The sequence below is a fragment of the Aotus nancymaae genome, unplaced genomic scaffold (assembly GCF_030222135.1).
Source record: "Aotus nancymaae isolate 86718 unplaced genomic scaffold, 86718_ANA_hifiasm-v0.15.2.pri h1tg000033l, whole genome shotgun sequence".
NCBI classification, from domain to species: Eukaryota; Metazoa; Chordata; class Mammalia; order Primates; family Aotidae; genus Aotus; species Aotus nancymaae.
Window position 1 is genome coordinate 1,284,280 of NW_026988447.1, and position 14,966 is coordinate 1,299,245.

A 14,966-nucleotide genomic window follows, 5' to 3' on the forward strand; every position below is an offset into this window, starting at 1 on the left:
CCGTCATCTGTGGATTCAACCAACCTCAGATCAAAAATATTCAGGAAAAATAGAGCGTCTGTATTGAGTATGTACAATTTTTTTCTCGTCATGTTCTAAACGATGCCATATTAACGATTATTTACACAGCATTTACACTGTATTAGGTATAGTACATAAACTAGAGATGATTTAAAGTATACAGGAGGGCTGAGTTTAGTGGCTCACATCTGTATCCCACACCTTGGGAAGCCAAGGGTGGTGGATGACCTGAGGTCAGGAGTTCAAGACCAGCCTGGCCAATACAGTGAAACCCTGACTCTACTAAAAATACAAAAAGCAGCTGGGCATGGTGATGGGCACCTGTAATCCCAGGCACTCGGAAGGCTGGGACAAGAGAATTGTCTGAACCCAGGAGGCAGAGGTTGCAGTGAGCTGAGATTGTACCACTGCATTGCAGCCTGGGTGACAGAGCGAGATTTCATCTCAAAAAACAAAAAAGTATACAAGAAGATGTGCAGGGGTTATATGTAAATATTAATACTATGCCACTTTATGTCAGGGACTAGAGCATGCTTGGATTTTGGTACCCAAGGGAAGTCATGAAACCAACCTCCCATGGATACTGAGGGATAGATAACTGTACTTTAAATCCATACTAACAGATTAACCAGAGGTCAATGGACAGGATTTATAAGCCATCAAATAAATTTTCAAATGGAAAATAATAATCCTACCTGATAGAATCCAAAAGAAGAAGCAACCCCCCAAAAATGCACTTACGTGACCAAATTTCTACACTAGCATTGATAAACTTATTTTAAAACAGTAGCTTGTGCATAAGTGTTAGTGATATAGCTATATTCTATTTTCACAAGAAATAAAGCTTTCAATTAGCAATAATCGTGCCTCGGATAAACCTCATTCGCTATGATACTGCCACTGCACAAAGCTAGAAATAAAGTTTTCATAAATTATATATCCTAAGAAAAGGCACAATACACTTAAACCATAATACCAGAAGCACATTAATTTTACTAACCTAATAATGAGATTAAAATATTAAGGTCCAAGAGGTAATAATATTTTTAAAAACTGTATGTCAATAATGCTAGGGTTTATAAAACCTTTGGCTGGTCTCTAACCAAACATGCCAGAACCACACAGAATTTAACAACACTAGACTGTGACCAGCTGGACTGGATTGGAGAGATGTACCCTGAACTCTGACAACCAGCCTGACACAACTGTGCTATCCCACACACAGCCTCCATACCTCCAAACATCACAAATCAAGAAAAAAAAATTCACTTTGAACTGGATTTATTTCTAACAAGGGCTTTAATTTATTTCTGTTTTTCTCATTCTAGTTCAAATTACTAAGACACTATTATAAGATGCTCAGTCATAATCAGGATGGAGTCATTTTTTGTTCATCAAGATAAATGCCTTTTATATACCACATGAAACTACTTAAACCATGAATCTCAAAATGATTCAACCGTGGAGACATCTTCAAGGACTATATATTTTAATAATACAAAGCCACAAGTAACTCAATTACTAACGCTTCTAGAGTACCTAGCCTTGCTCTAAATAATAAATTTTTAAAAAAGCACTTTGAGTTTCATATCCATTTAGTTTTATAAGATGCTCTTATAATAAGGTTTATAGGTTTTCTTAAACTAGCTGACCTTAATGGCGTTTCCATATTAAATTTTAAATAATACACTTTTGTTTATTCTATATTTTTATTGAATAAAAATAACTAGACTAGAGAATGGATGTTCTACTTGGTCTAATATTTTGTTTAAAATTATGAGGATTACCAAATTCAGACTTAAAATATAATAAAATACAATTCACATCAAAACTGAAATGGTAAATTAAAACTTTTGTCTCTGGATAATAAAAAATTAGTACTAACCAGGTAAAGTGATAAAATACCAATGTAACAGACTTCTAGGTACTAGAAATTAAATAAGTTCCCATGGTTATATCATAAACAATCATTAATCCTGAAGGTTTGATTCAGGAATTTATGTATTTTTTTTTTTTTTTAAGTTTTAACTTGTGTTTTCCAAGTACATCATCTGCCAAACCCTATTACTCACAAAGGACTTCTATCTCATAAGAGAAAGAAAACCGAATGGAAAAGCAATAAGCCTTCCACAGATACTGCTGGGAGATACATAACGTTTTCTCCAGTCACTACATGTTAAACCAATGGAACAGGTGATTCTAAATCAAAGATTTAGCATGGTACTACAATCACCTGAGTGTTGTCTCCACGCCAACTCAAATGCAAAACAGAGAAAGAACTCTATAGCAAATTAGGGACATTTTTAGTCTGTCCCGATTCACAAATATAAAGAGGGAAGGAAAAGTCATATGAGCCGTTTTCTACCCAATGATCCCAAATAATTTTAATGAGTTATTCTTTTTCTTGGTCTCAAGTCTTTTATTGCTGCCCATCTCTTATTTCTGCTCAACACTTATAGAGCATTTAGATATTTTTGCAAGCTTTAACTGGTATATTTTTACACCATCTCAATGCAGTGGCAAAGCATTATTGGCCTCATTTAATAGCTGAGAAACAGAAAGGTTAATATCTTACTCAAGGCCATTCTTGAAATCAGTAATAAATTCAAGATTTGAGCTCTGAATTTCAATACAATAATTAGCCAAAATCCACTGGCCCATGAAGTTTACCAGCAGAGAGTCAGCCTAAGGGCTTCTTCTTATGTTCTGAGTTGTTTCACATTAATGTAAATATCCAGCGTTATATGTGTAATTTAAATGATTTTATCTTGCGAAGTCATTAACAACATTTTGAAAATCTGCTCAGTAGATGTTTCTGTTCATCTTGAAGATGAACTTTCTACAGAACTCCTTGCTACTTCGCAACATCTAAATGTGTGGCTGCAAATGAAACATGGTCATCCTCATCCACTCAAAATGGATGGAGGGCAGTGTTGAGGAAGTGGGTCTGAAACATGATTGCAACTAAGCTCAAAACATAATCGAATATGTAGTTATAATCCCTGTCAGAAGAAATTATTTTTAACATGAGGTTTAAAATGGTCCACATTATTCAAACTCCATAAGGAGATAAATAAGAATAAAAATATCGGGGGACAGCAGGGGGTGGGGAGTCGGGGAGAGATAGCATGGGGAGAAATGCCACATATAGGCGAAGGGGAAGAAGGCAGCAAATCACACTGCCAAGTATGCACCTATGCAACAACCTTGCATGTTTTTCACATGTACCCCAAAACCTAAAATGCAATAAAAGAAAAAAAAGAATAAAAATATCAGGGCCCTCTGCCCTCTAGTTGAGAATCTCTGAGTCAATGAACCACTACGTATAGTGGAGTTTAGCACATTCTCAAGTGCTTAGAGACAGAAAACTACAACTACTAGATTACAAAAAATTCAGAAATGGGTTCTCCCAAGAGCAATTATTTGTCAGAGTTTTCCCAGTACCATGAAAGGTAAGGAGATACTGGATTTCACAGTATGTAATCAATACTCAAATCACTAGAAAGGTATGTTTTGCAGTGGAATGCCAGTTTAATAGGATGCTCTGTTATCCCTTTGAAGTAAATTGCCTTTCCTTGTGATTCCCTGCTCATCAAATGACACTCTGATTACTAATTCTATCATTTAGGTACCTAGATCCTGGGAATGACACACATGGATAAACATAGTACCTGTTACCTCACTGAAAATCAGTTTAAGATCATTATGGTACATGTATTAGTGTTGTGATTTTGGCTAGTCTGAGTTATTTACCAAAAGTCTGGTCAATTCTGAAGGAGCTAACAAAATAGTTTCTAGACCTGCAAAGCCAAGAAATAGACTGGACAAGCAATGTCTAACCCCCGTTGTGACATCACCTTCGTTGCTCACCATCTCAAGCAGGTCCATCTGAATCTCTGTACCCTGTTCCAGGAGCTGCACCATGAGCCAGCGTAGAAAACAAAGCACGCTTTCTGGATTACCACTGAGTACCTATGTCTTCCTGGTATCCAAGCAGTCAACATCTATCAATCATCTATTGGGTATTTCCATGTTAGAAAGGCATGCTAAAAATAAAGTCTAGAAAAATAAAATATATACACAAATAACATAGAAATCACTGTATTTATGCATAATAACATATATTCAGTCACATCTCTGTTATTTATGAAACTTTTCATTCTCACACTCCAGTAACTTACAGCTAAATTTTCCAATTCTTTTGACCACACTACATAGTAAGACTTTTTACCTCACAATCTAGAACTCAAAGTTTCACAAAACATGCAGACTTGCTAGCATCTGCTATTTTCTGAAATAGACTTTAGGCTTGAATAGCATTTCCTACTCTTGCCTCTAATTTTTCTCTTAAATGCTATTAATGACCTACTAAGTTTATTTCTTGACTCATTAGTTGATCACCATCCACACGTGAAAACCAAAAATGCTGCTATAAGGCCTGGAGATGCAGCTCCACAGTGCTACTTCCTTTCTCCTTTCTCCAAAAACCTCCGATCCTTGGAAGCACATATCCTCTCACCTTCCTTGTTGGGACTATCTAACAACACCTCAGTCACTCCTACTCATTTACAGATGACTTTTTTTTTCCTGGCCAACTTCCTCTAATATACCAAGATGGTACAGGTGGTTCTAAATCAAAGATTTAGTATGGTACTATAATCACCCCAGAGTGCTGTCTCCATGCTCACAATTCAAACACACAAGAGAGAGAGAATTTTTAAAACCTAAATCACCATTCTCTCCACCACAATTTCTGACAATTTTTGATAACATAAATATCCAAATAGAACATCTCAGTTTCCTGAGTTCCAACTACCTCTTCCTCCTCCACTCTTTCTCAACTACCCACTCATGTAGTCTTGTTCTAGACTTTCTTACTCCAGAATAATTTTTAAAACATGGAGTAAAGCCAATCTCCCAGTCAACCTCAGCCTGGATTAGCTGATCCTCAGCCAATCTGCAAATCTATAAATGATTTTTTATTAAGCCACTGAGCTTTGGCTACTTTGTTCTGTGGCATTTTTGTGGCAATAGCTAACTAACACATTCATCATCTTTATACCTAAGTATAAGTGGTTTAACGTGGCTGAAGAAAAACATACAACCATTCTACCTGATATTTATGACTGCAAATCACCCAACATGGCCTGACGATTCGACTACACTTCACTAGTAAATTCACCTTCATCCTTTACAAGACAAGGATTTAACATCTTTAGCTCTAATCTCCAGCATCCCTTTTCGTCATTTTCCTTTTGTCTGATTACCTGCCACAGCCTTTATAATTATATACAAGCTGATAAAATACCTACCTTTCCACCATCCAAGCCACTAACTTGTATCTGACAACACAGTCTGCCTTCCCCCTGGTTAACAATCGGAGAAGTTTTCCTGCTCCCATCTAAGATAAACCCCTTCATTTTGTTTCAGATGCCAATCTCACTCACTTTTGCAATTATACCCCTTCTTTCTTTCTCCCCTTTGTCACATCAACTTTCACTTTTCTACTAGGTTATTCTAATTAACATATAAACATGCCTTAAAATATTACCCATCAAAAAACAAAATGAAACAAAACAACACCCTTAAATTCATCATCCCCTTCAGCCAGCACATTCTCTCCCCATTCATAGCAAAAAGTATTGAAGGAACTGTCTGTACTGAGTCCACTTATTCTCAGTCAACTCCAAACCAGTTTTCATTCTTATCATCACATCTAAACAGCTTTTTCCAAGGTCACTAATGACCAGTGTGACCATATAATTTATCATCCACATTGGAACATTTCTGAGTAAAATAAACACTAATCAGACACCAGATTAATAGGCATAAAATGAGACTGTCTCAGGCACCTACACTGATAAGGCTCAATTCACTTTCCTGACCTATCAGGAACATCTGACACAACCAAACACCTTCTCCTTGAAGCACTTTCTTCTCTAGAACTAGCATTCTGTCACACCACACACACTTGGTTTTCCTCTTATGTCACCAGCTACTCCATCTCCCTCATCTGCTCATCTAAAATCTGGAATGCCCCAGAGTATGTCTTTGGCTTGCTTGCTTTCTCTATCTACACTACCTCTCAAAGCAACCTAATCCACTTCAATATGCCACCAATATGCCAAATCTACCTCTCCAACCTGACCCCTCCCATCACAGAACCAACCTACTCAGCATCTCCACTTATAAGTCCAACTGGTAAAAGTTAACCAAAATAGAACCAACAATTCCTAACACCCCAAAAATGTGTCCCCATTCCATGTCTTCACCATCTCAGACAACAGCACCATAATCTACCCAGTTGCTCGGGCCAAAAACTCAGGAGCCATTCTTGATCATTCTTCCTCCATCCCATCATGCAAATCCATTAGTAAATTGCATTGGCCCTACCTCCAAATATCTCCCAAATCTATTGTTCACTATCTCAGGCCAACAACCCAGGTCCAAGCAACCAGTCTCTCACTTAGCCTATCCCAACATGTATCTAAAGGGCCTCCAACTTCTTCTACTGCCCCCACAGTTCAACCTCCACACAGCAGATGGGAAAGGGGAACAATCTATCTAAAAAATAAATTCTCTGCCCAAACTACAACTGGAACAAAATCAAAACTCCTTATCATAGTCTACAAACCCTGCTTTATCTGGCCCTATCGACCTTTCTAATCTCATCTTCTCCACTCTCTCATTTTACTCTGCTCAAATAATAATCATCCTTTTCTTTCTGGCCTATAAAACATGCCAAGTTTATTTGCATCTCATGTCCTTTGCTCTTTCTGCTAGGAATGTTACTTTTATATCACTCCCTTCTCTTCGCTCATGTCTCTGCTCAAATGACTCCTCCCCAGAGAATGATAATGTAAAATTCACCTGTTTCTCCATCTGTGGGTATATTATTTGTCTCGTCCCTATCCCTCCTCTACAATGTAAAGCCTTTCAAGATAAGGACCTCATCTGTCCTGCTGGACATTGTAATGCCAATGGCTGGAACAGTGTCTGGCACAGAACAGATACCCCATAAATATTTAATAAACTATTGACTGAAAGATGGAATTCATCAGGATCAATACCACACCTTTTGGTATTGGTGAAAAAAAGAGGCAAGCAGTGAAAAAAAGAGGCAAGCTCAACAGCTTAGATATAAGGAAGGGAAAGGGCAAGCCATGTATACAAAGCAGTAAAGTGGCTCTTCATCCTTACCTGATCTGGCCTGATCCAGCTACAGATCTTAAAATTCTTACATCTTCCAAGTATAGTTCAATTCAATCCTAAACTAATCCTGACCGATAGCACAAAGCTTACTGGGCACCTAATCAGTGTTTACAAACTGGCGTTAATCTTGCTGCCCTAAATGTGGTGTGCTCCCCAAGTACCCTCATACTTGCCAAACCACAGTGTGAGTCCTAATGCCCCACATAACAAGCCCCAGATCCTGGGTTTGCTACCCAGTTTCCTATGGGAATACAGACCCTCCACAATCTCAAACTTACTTGGTTGCGGTCGTTACAATTGCTCAGCCCTTACCAAGTCTCTTTCTAGACAAGCCAGAAACTTAAGAGCTGCAGGATTGAGTGTTCACCCAGGGCAGCTCTTCCTGGATAAAGGCACTGCTGTCAGCCTGATAGTAGATGCCATCACCACTACCAATACCACGAAAGTCCTGTTGCCAGGATCTCTGCAGCACTGCATTCAGATCTGAATTTGTAACTCACATCTAAACATTTCAGTTTGGATTGCAAGCTACCCTCAGTTTTTTGTTGTTGCTATTTTGAGATGGAATCTCACTCTGCTGACCAGGCTGGAGTGCAGTGGCACAATCTTGGTTCACTGCAATGTCTACTCACCTGGTTCAAGTGATTCTCCTGCCTCAGCCTCCCAAGTAGCTGAGACCACAAGTGCGTACCACCTCACCTGGCTAATTTTTGTATTTTTGGTAGAGATGAGTTTCACTATGTTGGGCAGGCTGGTCTTGAACTCCTGAGCTCAGGTGATCTGCCCCCTTTGGCCTCCCTCCCAAAGTGCTGGGATTACAGGCATGAGCCACTGATGCCTAGCCTACCCTCAGTTTAAAATTTACTTTTTAAAAATGCCATAAACAAAACAAAAACAACAATAACAAAAAAAAAACCACACACACAAAAAAATACTCGTTGAGTGCTTGTTCCCTCAGGTCAGTACTCCTACTCCTAGCCCCATTCATCTCTGGCTCAAGTCCCAATGTCAATCGGGCTTTTAGTGACATCCCAGCACATTTCACTTCTACGAAAACAAGTTATCTAATGACTGATGTTCCACAGCTCTTAGATAAGAAAGAATTGCATTATCCACCTTTTATACACAACGAAATAAGGGTCAGAGAGGTTAAGCAACTTGGACAAGATCACATGGCATTTAAATAGCAAAGCCAAGATCCAAACCCAGTCTAAGTATATACTCATTTATTAGGCATTTTTCCCTGTTCATTTTTTTTTGTAGCACCAGGACTGAGTACTTATCAGATACTCCATCAATGTCTGTTTAACTGATAGGTTGTCTTAAACATCCATTTTTAGAACCAAATCTCCACCTAATGGGAATTTCATTTAAATGTTTTTCCACACAATATAGACATACACACAGCAAAAGCACTCTTCACCAACCTCCACTTTACCTACTCAGCTGATGAACCAACTCTCTCCATGCCATCAGTAAGAACACTCTACTGTGCTTGCACATGTCTGTTCCTCCAGCTGGGATGCATTTTACCAACTCATACATGTTGGATTTGCTCCCACATCTGTTTATGACACTTGCACTTATTGAAACTACATAATTTAGGTAAATGAATTCAATGAAATATGAATGTAAAAAGAGCTCTTTCTACGAAAACTAAGTTGGCTGCTTTGGAGTGGCTTGATCAATGTGTTACTGGAAAAAAAATTAAATGTTTTCAATCCAATTAGACATGGGAGGAATGAAAGAGAAACTGTATAATTCAAAGAAGATTTTGCACTGAGATTTCTTTTCAAGTATCTCATTTCTTGCTGCACTAAAATAAAAAAAAAAGCCTGAAAATTATAGTTGGTGCATGATTACGGTGTAGTTTTTGCAAAAAAGGACATGAGGCTCTCAAAACAACTGATCATACGTAGTTTTACAAACAAAGATTGGCATACAATTCTAAAACTACATGTTTCAGGTTAAAATATTTAGGGTACACATGTATTCTGTTTTGGTGATTTCTCTACTTTGACAGGCATTTTAATGATTAAGCCAACTTAAAACCTTTTCAACTATGTCAACAGGCCTGGTACCATGTCAGCCCCCCGTGTGATGTCCCTCTTTTGGGAACATGCAGAGTAAAACACTGTCTATACAGCATACTCCTAGTAGCTCTGGTGTGAAGCAAAATAAAAACAACCTGCCCTACGCCACCAATAAAATGGACACACTATGTTGAATTTTCTACTATACTGAAATTGTGTTAAACATTTAGTCTATTAGTAATAATTGATTTTAGATATCCCTTGAAAAACTCTCATTTAAATTGTTTTATTTTACTGTCTCAAATAATTCCAATTCATCCAACACATGTTTCATGAACTTTTAAAAACCCATCCAATCAAAATGATCAGATGTTTCTCAATTTCTTCTAGATGACAAAGTTATAACATAGAATCTGTAAATGAATACTCACAATATCAGTTTAGGAATGAGAGCAGTTACTTTCATGGGCACTGTTTATTAACATCATCACCTTTGTTTCAACACTTACGTCAAGTGAAAAACCCTTACCTTCTTTTAGCAACCCAACCAAATACCCAAAAGCTGAGCAGTCAAACTCATATAACAAAACTACAAATTTAGCAATGAAGTAAATGCTTTAAGAAATTCAAGATCCTTTAGGATTCTCCAAAAGTATTAACTGATATATCTAATGATGTCACATATATTTTGAATAATTTTTGGATCATGAAAAAAAATTTCAGTTATAAAGACATTTACATTTTTGAATTTATAAATTCTTTATAAGCAATACTAGTTAATGACAATTTAATAGCTGCCATGTGATGTTGAACAAATTAGTTAAACTTCTTAAGCCTATGTCTTCAATCACAAGATTAGGGTAATATCTACCTTATATGGAGGCAAAAATATCAAATGAGGTACATGTAAAATGCCTAGCATATAGCTGGAGATATACCCATGTGAAAATCCTTTATACACACACACATACACACACACAGACAAAAACACACACACACTTACATATTTACATTTTTTATATCTAAAGCCAAGTATTCTTGGCTGAGAGCAGTGGCTCATACCTATAATCCCAGCACTTGGGGAGGCCAAGGTGGGCAGATTGCTTGAGGTCAGGAGTTCAAGACTAGTCTGGCCAACATGGGGAAACCCCATCTCTACTAAAAATACAAAAATTAGCTGGGCATGGTGGTGCGTGACTGTAGTCCCAGCTACTTGGGAGGCTGAGGTGGGAGAACTGTTTGAACCTAGGAAGCGGAGGTTGCAGTTAGCCAAGATCATGCCACTGTACGATAGCCTGGGGCAACAGAGCAAGACTCTGTCTCAATAAAATAAAAAGATTTAAAAATTTAAAAATAAAGCCAAGTATTCTTAAAAGTAGGAGGTGGGGCAAGCAGTAAGGTACACAAATTATCTGAAAGTGTATTGAAAATGTATGCAAAACTTTGTGTAGATAAGCTAATGTGCCCTTTCCTGAGGAAAGGGTCCACAGTTTCTCATCAGATTCTCAAAGGTGCCCATAACCACCAAATGTCTAAGAGCGTACTTTTCAATAGCCTTGGGCTGTATTTTCTCTATTTCCTAGATTTACACAGTTCATAAAGTTTACTTTGAAGCTCTGGACACAAGTTAAATTTTAATTCACCCAACAGCAACAACAACAAAAAAAGCTGAATTACAAGTGTAGTCATAGGTAAAATACTGGTTCTCCTTTTATCTCCCTTTAAAAAAAACCCTGTAAATTCATTTAGCTCAAATTATCCCCCAACTTTGCCATAAATAAAACCAAGTATCCAAACTTGAAACCAAAGTTTGAAAACCTAAACAAACAAAGAAACAACAGCAGCAGCACAGGCAAACACACAAAAAACTGGGAAATCTGGAATGGACAAGAATTAAAGCCCTACTGCTTGTATAAATCAGAAGGGACTATAATAACAGTAGTCTCTTCTTTGGAGTTAATTTTTTAAATTACTCATGCCCTCATTCTGACTCCAGGTTAACAACCTTCACCTCAAATATCTATTATATTGCTTAAAATTAGTGTAATAAGGATACCATATGGTATCACGGAAGAGACCCTACCTTAGGAATCTGGGAAACCAGGATTATAGCCCTGTTCTGTCACCAACTGACTGCCAACAAAAGGCTGTACCTCAGCGTTCTATGGCACAATGATTCTACATCAAATCGTGCAATCCCAAAGATACTTTCTAGCCCAAGATTGTACTTTATTGCTAAAACAGAAACTTACAAAAGAGAGGTCACCTGGAAAGATTTGAGTCTAGGTCTAGTGAGAAAAATATACCACCAACAAGAAACATGAATTCAAAGTTCTGTTCCCACTGTCAGCAGCTTCAGGGCATATAAACTCAGAGCATGGTTTGCAGTTAGGGCCACTTAAAACTTCAGCTTAACATGAATAACACTAGACACCTCCACCATACTGCTTCTTTAAGGTGGACAGTACTTTACAAGAAAGATTCAACAAAGTATAGATAGACCAAAAAAAAAATAGAAGAGTTTGGTGTATCTTGATATATATAGTCTTATTTTATATTTCATTGAAAAACACCTGTTATCGAAAAAGTAGCTAATTTTAATCAAATTTATTTCTAAACTGCCTTTTCCAAAACAAATATTTTTCAATGGAAAATAAAAGAAAGCTTTACATACCAGGATACCCCTATGCTAAAGAGACATCCCTCCCACTCTTGAAAACAAACAAACAAAAACTATACAAATGTTAAGCATTTAATAAGTCTGCCAAATGTATCTCTTAGAATGTGTTCCTGCATATTCTAAAAGCTAAGTAATATACCCAAGAGGCAAATTAGCATGGCAGAAGTTTTCTGAAAGGCTGTCTGTGATGACTAATATTTCAGGACTAGAATATGATAGTTATTAAAAGAAACGTGAGAGGCATTCTCCTAGTTCCTAATAGGCCAATGTCCCCACCACCACAACTACTACAAACAGCATTCAGGGCTGAATTCACACAGTTTAGTCTCTAAGACCTAAATGATTTTTTCTCAATTTTCTCCCATGTGCCCCTTATGTGAATCAAAGAAATCTGTAATTCATTTGTTGAAAGTCAACTATAAGGGCATAATGAGGTCCACGCTCTAAAATGAATAAAGAGAATGAACAAAAGAAACCAAGATAAACTCCTGTTGAAAATAATGCCCCAGAATTAACAAATAGTCTAAACATACCTAAAAGACCAGAATAAGATGACGTATTAGTACAGTGACCTCATGACATATACCAAATACTTTCTCCCACGTTAAAATAATGTTCTTCTAGCATCTGATACACACATTGAGAAACAACCCCAATACTGACCAAGGTTTTTCAAATGCCTTACCTCATAACTGGAACTTCCAAGCAAAGGCTAATGAGGCCATCTGGGAAAGATGACCAGGAAGCCTTACTACTGCCCATATTTCACATGGAACAATCGATAGCACGTCTTAACAAGTTAAAGTACAAAGATTTCAGTCTCTGAATTCATTTTGTAGCATATTTCAACTAGTTAGAAGAGATAAAGATTGGGCCCACAATTTCCTATTTGTACAAGTAGAATGTAAAGATTACTTCCTAAGAATTTAGTCCTAGTTATTTTTGTTGTCCTCAAAACACAGTGTCCCTGTTGGAAGGAATATAAATAAACACACATTTTCATATGGCACTTTGGCATTGCTATCAAAAAATTAATATATACTCACTCTTTGATTCACCAATTCCATTTAGAGGAATCCAGCTTATAAAATTTTGGGATGCAAATATAAAAATGTCCACAGATTGCACTGTTTTTATAAAGGTGAAAAATCATACATACATATAGCTGATTACCATGAGTTAGATCCATAAATATTAATGTGTGAAGACCTCTAAGACACTGTTCAGTTCAAAAAGCAAGTTTCAGAACAAGTATAGTATTTCTTATGTAAAAAAATTGTGTGTACATGTTTGTGTGAATCAATGCATGGAAAATGGTCTGAAGGGATTTACGGTAGATAACGGAAGCTACCCTCTAGGGAAGAAGAGTGACCCTCTAGGGAAGAAGAGCAAATCAATGTATGTGGACTGGGGTAGGTTCAAAGAGAAGGGCAGTTTTTTTAAAGAGGGATTTTCACCTTTTACTCACATCCACCTGTATTATTTAAACATTTATGTAACACACATAAAACATTTGTTCTTTATAGAAAATAAGACGCAATGTCAACTTTTAGCTAAACTCCAGAATCACTTAAAGAGGATGCTCAAATAGTAAAAGAAAGAATAGACTGGGCATATGGTGGTTCAAACCTATAATCCCAACACTCTGGGAGACTAAGGAGGGTGGATCACTTGAGCCTAGGAGTGTGAGATCAGCCTGGGCAACATAGTGAGACCTCTCTACAAAAATTAAGAAAATTGGCTGGGCGTAGTGGCACACGCTTGTAGTCCCAGCTACTTGGGAGGCTGTGGCTGGAGGATTACTTGCGCCTGGGAGGTCAAGGTTGCATGATCCATAATCATGCCACTGCACTCCACCCTAAGTGACAGAGCAAGATCACGTATCTTAAAAAAAAAAAAAAAGAGAGAGAGAGAGAGAGAGAAATAAAGAATATTGGCAGTCAAAAACATTCTTTGTAGACTATACCCTTCAAAAGAATAAAGAAAAATTGTGGGCAGCATCAATCAACAGTTATAAAAGAATATGACACTGTTTCCATGAAAGAACAAGCATCTTTCAGAGGACTAAAGGATGTGTATCTTAGAATTTAAAGAATATAAAAGATACTGAACTCAAAAACATTACTAAAAAGATGTAATCATTCCAAATATTTTTTAGAGATACAATTTTAACAATGAATCCTATTATTTTGGTGCAAAATGTATACTGTGTGGGTACGCTTTTTTTTTATTTAAAAAACTGTACGCATAAAGAGCTAAATGGTGTAAAGTATTTACTCTTACCTGTACATTTTCTTCTGTAACCTGAATTTCTGCAGTGTAAACATAATCAATTAGCATCCTCAGGGTCCAGCCATCTACCTCTTTTATTCTAACTCTCTTTGCTCGGCTTTCACTCATCTCACCTAAAACACAAAAGAACAAGAGGGATGTTACACGAGACACTGCTGTGGAAGTTCTAGTGCCAATACAGATAGATACATCTTCTTGCCCCTCACTGTACTCAACAGGCAGCATAATCAGCCACTTTTTGCAGGCTGAAAACACTCCCCTTTCTCTTCCAAAAGCTTATCTGAGCAAATCATAAAATGTACTTTTGTTACCTACTTGTACCTGAAAATCGTTATCACAACAAGGAATGTGCCGTATGTCCAGCTGCATAAACTATTCTTGCGGCTGTAGGATCAGTAACTGAGGCTGTTCCTGCTTTTGGGCATTTGTTGTCTTTACGGATTTCTAGCCACAACTAGAAGAGTAACCACATTACTGCCTTTGGCTAATGGCAATGAATGTCTGCTGAAAAGGACCCACCTGGTTAGCATTACTCCTTCAACAAACACACAGATGCCTGTTGGGGCATGCATGGACTGCACAGACACAGAGGCTCCACCCTCAGTGAGAGGTCACAACCCTCATGTAGGAGACAATGAGAAAACAAATCACTTATGATGTGGAGGGAATGCAAGGCAAAAGAGGAATCACATGTGAGTTAGTCAGTAACAAAGCTTGTTACAGATATC

At 37.4% G+C, this 14,966-nt stretch overlaps 1 protein-coding gene and 1 pseudogene across 6 annotated transcripts in view; both read right to left on the reverse strand.

The window, feature by feature from the left end:
* Positions 1–14,966, reverse strand: part of LOC105732478 (kelch-like protein 2) — a 118,699-nt gene that overhangs the window by 69,966 nt on the left and 33,767 nt on the right. For all 6 annotated transcript variants that reach the window (XR_001111000.3, XM_012474564.3, XM_012474565.3 and 3 more), the window contains exon 4: positions 14,230–14,351. Coding sequence is in view for 5 of the 6 variants with exons in the window: in XM_012474564.3 (XP_012329987.1) it covers positions 14,230–14,351 (122 nt within the window). In the remaining variant the exon portion in view is untranslated. The remainder of the gene's footprint in view (positions 1–14,229; positions 14,352–14,966) is intronic.
* Positions 803–933, reverse strand: LOC135277903 (U4 spliceosomal RNA; annotated as a pseudogene).